The 3,916-nt window shown below is 35.1% G+C and overlaps 1 protein-coding gene across 1 annotated transcript; it reads right to left on the reverse strand.

The window, feature by feature from the left end:
• Nucleotides 1-341: 341 nt before the first annotated feature.
• Nucleotides 342-861, reverse strand: LOC128210669 (uncharacterized). Its single transcript, XM_052915018.1, has 2 exons — nucleotides 720-861; nucleotides 342-541 (listed from the first exon to the last, which is right to left on the reverse strand). Exons 1-2 carry the CDS (start codon nucleotides 859-861, stop codon nucleotides 342-344), a joined length of 342 nt encoding a protein of 113 aa, XP_052770978.1.
• Nucleotides 862-3,916: the final 3,055 nt, after the last annotated feature.

The raw sequence follows: 3,916 nt of genomic DNA on the forward strand, positions 1-3,916 counted from the left end.
CTCCAAGATTTAACGTTTTCATCAAATTTGACGGCGATAACATCAACAAACAAATATTGAAAGGGCTTGAAACATTATTTCCAATTATTGTTTATAATTGCACAATCCCTATAGAACAGTTAATTTAAATGTTAATATACAGCATTAGCCGCATTCGTTTCTTGTGTTTGTGCTGTATAAACGCAAGAAACACTAGCGAGCTTTGAACATGATTGATTTGTTGATATATTTCCTTAACTAAACAATTACATGTCGTTTGAAGCGGAACCAATGGATTTATAAGTATGTGTCATGTGACTGACTACAGACACTGTTATACAACACACTTATAATCCGTGTCATCAGAGTTGCGTAATGAAGCAGTAGAGCATCCCACCGTCCACGACCTGATTGGTTCCAGAAACCATGGATGACATGTCGCTCAACAGGTACATGATTGGAATAACCACTTCTGTCACCTCCGGCAGACGCCCGCACGGAGTCCGCGACGTGAACAGTTTGTCCAAAGGAGACACTTCTTCTATAAACTTCTTGATATTGTCTGTGAGGACCAATGTTGGATTGATAGAAATTACTCGAATGTTGTGCGGTCCGAGCTCTAATGCAAACTGCTTCGTAATCATATCGAGCGCAGCCTTTGTGAAGTAATATGGCCCCTGTCCAGGGAAAGACACATGGGAAAGACGGTATATATACGCTCACGAACGACCCTGGCCGACCTGCCTCTATCATCTTCTTTGCAACGACCTGCATAGTGTTTATCGCCCCGAACACTTGACAGTCCACAACCTTATCTAATAACTCCTTACTGCATTCCAGCACAGACGTTGACGGTAGGCCAGTTAGACCCGCGTTGTCCATCAAGTACCTCAATACTCTCCAGACAAGCCCTGGTTGCCTCCCAGTCTTCAAGATCCAGGTTTAAGGGAACTACGGCAGGTAGGTCCTGCACGAGAGTATCTAATCTGTGTTAAATGTTCTTGCCACTGTGGATTATCCACTTAGTTAGTATATTTAACTTAAGGTTTGACATCTGAATTTTGCATATGCAATTCTATGGTATTACTTTCAATATGTATCATTAAGTGTTCAATACGCTCTTAGAGTGACTGTATTGGTAACATCGAATTGCATTGTTAGTATTATACTGTCAGATTTGAGAAAAAAACAAACAATCAATGAGCCCGTCTCTTAATTTCTCCAAATATATATAAATCATCAATATATTTTGATAGCCAGACATATCCATAACCAATTTAGAAATAATACAGTATGCGTTAGTTCCCTAATATATCCTACCAGCATCATATAGGGACTTTAGCATAAATGATACATTACAGATGAAGTTAAGAATAAGTTCATGAAACTTACGATGGATCTACAATTCAAACACATTTGAATGTTCAATATGATATGGTATGAAACCTGCTCCATGCAAAAACAGGTCGGGTTGATATTACCGAACCCAAGCATTCAGATCACCCATCAATAGTTCAGTGTTCTTGGGGGCTATGATGTGGGAAAAACTGAATGGTTAAATGGTAAATGTCATTCTCTTTAAATGTCCTTTAGGATGGTCTGCCCGTGCCTATACTGTTGCATTATCAATCAACACAGCTTCGCCCCCTATCATAAATTAACATTCAATTTCCACGCCAAAATACTGTGAGAGCCGCGATAAATGAGATCGGGATGGTCCCCAAGCGCCGTCATTTTGAAAAGAAGAGAAGTACGCCCTCTTTAGAGCCACACTATAGTGGTCGATATTGCATCGGCTGCCGATTGTATAGTTTAATCGTTTTCCATGGAGTCCCGTGCTCGCTTTTATGATTTCATAACAAATTATTTTATTTTTTTTAATTTATAAAAATTATTACTCTTCGCTACCTGCAGGTGCCAGCGAATCGAAGATGAAGGTGAACAATACAATGAAAGTTTTTTTTATTATATTATTAGTTGTATATTCGATATGTCATTCGTTATTAAATTGGCAAATAAAACCGAAATGGTATTCCTCTTCCACATGAGTGTTCGTTCATAAAACGCAATTACGTTCATTTCTGTTAACAAAACATATCTACCTTTCTCAAAATTCAGCATGTGAAGTATAATATATATATATGACACCTGGATAGAAGTTTAGTTTTTTTAAGTTTGCTACGTTTTTTATACAATACAAATGAAGTCAGTTATTATTATTTTTCAAATGGCCAATGAATATGTCAAATAATCTCGTTTAAAATATAGGAATACAAATTCGATAACTACATACTCACGAACAACCATTCTTCTTTGAATGCGGGATTTTGTAGTATGTATATTAGAACATCAACAAATGGAGTTCAGTCTATTTGCTGCATAATATAGTGTGCTTAACAGTGTGTGGGAAATGTTAGAAAATAATTTAACATTCTCACACTTCTAGACATAAGCTGTTATCGACCTAATTCACCGTATGATAATGCCGAATTACCATTACATATTGTTACACAAAGCACTCTTACGAAAAATGTTATTCCAACACTTTTAATATTTTAAGCTTTACGAGAGCCCCACATACCACAAGCATAACATAAAAATAGATAAAACATACCAAATCAAATCAATCTTATTATCATTCTTTTTATTTTAACACAAATGACTTTGACTGTAGGAACACCAAATAGCTTTTCAATTGTTGTGAGTCCTTTGTCTACTTAGTTGCTTGCAGCATCAGTATATGACCTCTACTAAACAATACTTAACAAAAAGGAAGCCTTTTCTATCAACTCCTCATTATAATAAAATATTTAATTTTAATTTTAATATTTTTTCAAATATTACTACTTTTGTTTTATTGACAGTAACTTCAAGTTCCCACTTTATCTGTATTCATACACATTTTAGATTTAAAAGCTTTCAGGTGTCTTCGAACAAATTTCAGCATCATCTGTAAATAATAAAATAATGGAAATTTGAACTTGCTTTAACGCTGCATTATATTTTATCCATTTTGTTGTTGATCTGATACGTATTTGCTAGTTGAAAACACACTCAATACTTCGTGTTGCATTTGTTATGTGCCAACCCGAGTGTTTAATACTAGCTTCATTACTACCGGATGTTTTTCTGTTTTTCAGGAAATACTATCAATTATTGTGTCCATTAAAATTAAAGGCTTTGAATGATTTTTTTGTGTTTTTTTTTTCTTTCATGATTATCTTTTAACTAAGCCAACAATGTCCATAAAATGGTAATGACAGGATATTCTGTAAAATTATATTGCTTCTAGAAAACAATTTGTTTTGCATGTTAAGAGTTAGCAGTATACAAACAAAGTTCATTAGAATCTTAACGGTAGGATAGTTTGTCAAAATATGTTGTGTTTGTAAAAGATTAACATTTAATTTCCACATGGATGAATAAATTAATTTTGAATACTTATATGTATGCCGTTTCGGCATTTCTTAAGCTAAGCTTAAGATGACGTGTGAACGGCATAGTAAAGCCAGACAGCAATACGGATAGGCTCTTTCACAAGACCGAGCAAATCATCACCTTTTTATCCAGGTATGTTCTAATGTTCTAATTATGGAAGTTGATTGATAGAGTTTCTTTCAACATATGAACGTTTTTGTGATGCGAAATCAATAATTTCTGGGAGGGAGATCTCCCGGGTGCACAAAGTCGTCCAAATATATATTCCAATATCAACAGTTTGAGCGTTTTTCGTTTATTTTTACGAACCACGTTTTGTCAAATTAAAGGATCTCGAAGGACAAGAACAGAATCACCTACATTTTGAACGAAGTACACGGCACAATACTACTAATGCAAAACGCAGTGGACATCGGACCAACTTTACCTTGCGCCATAATAAGACTACAACAGTAAACGTCTTTATAAGGGCTAGTTTCATAGCGAGACAAATGATATT

This window comes from Mya arenaria, chromosome 12 (assembly GCF_026914265.1).
Source record: "Mya arenaria isolate MELC-2E11 chromosome 12, ASM2691426v1".
NCBI lineage: Eukaryota > Metazoa > Mollusca > Bivalvia > Myida > Myidae > Mya > Mya arenaria.

Coding starts and splice junctions, on each gene's coding strand:
- LOC128210669 (XM_052915018.1), bottom strand. CDS start 861: ATGGACAACGCGGGTCTAACTGGCCTACCGTCAACGTCTGTGCTGGAA. Junction 542..719: donor AAAGAAGATGATAGAGGCAG/GTCGGCCAGGGT, acceptor TGGTCCTCACAG/ACAATATCAAGAAGTTTATA.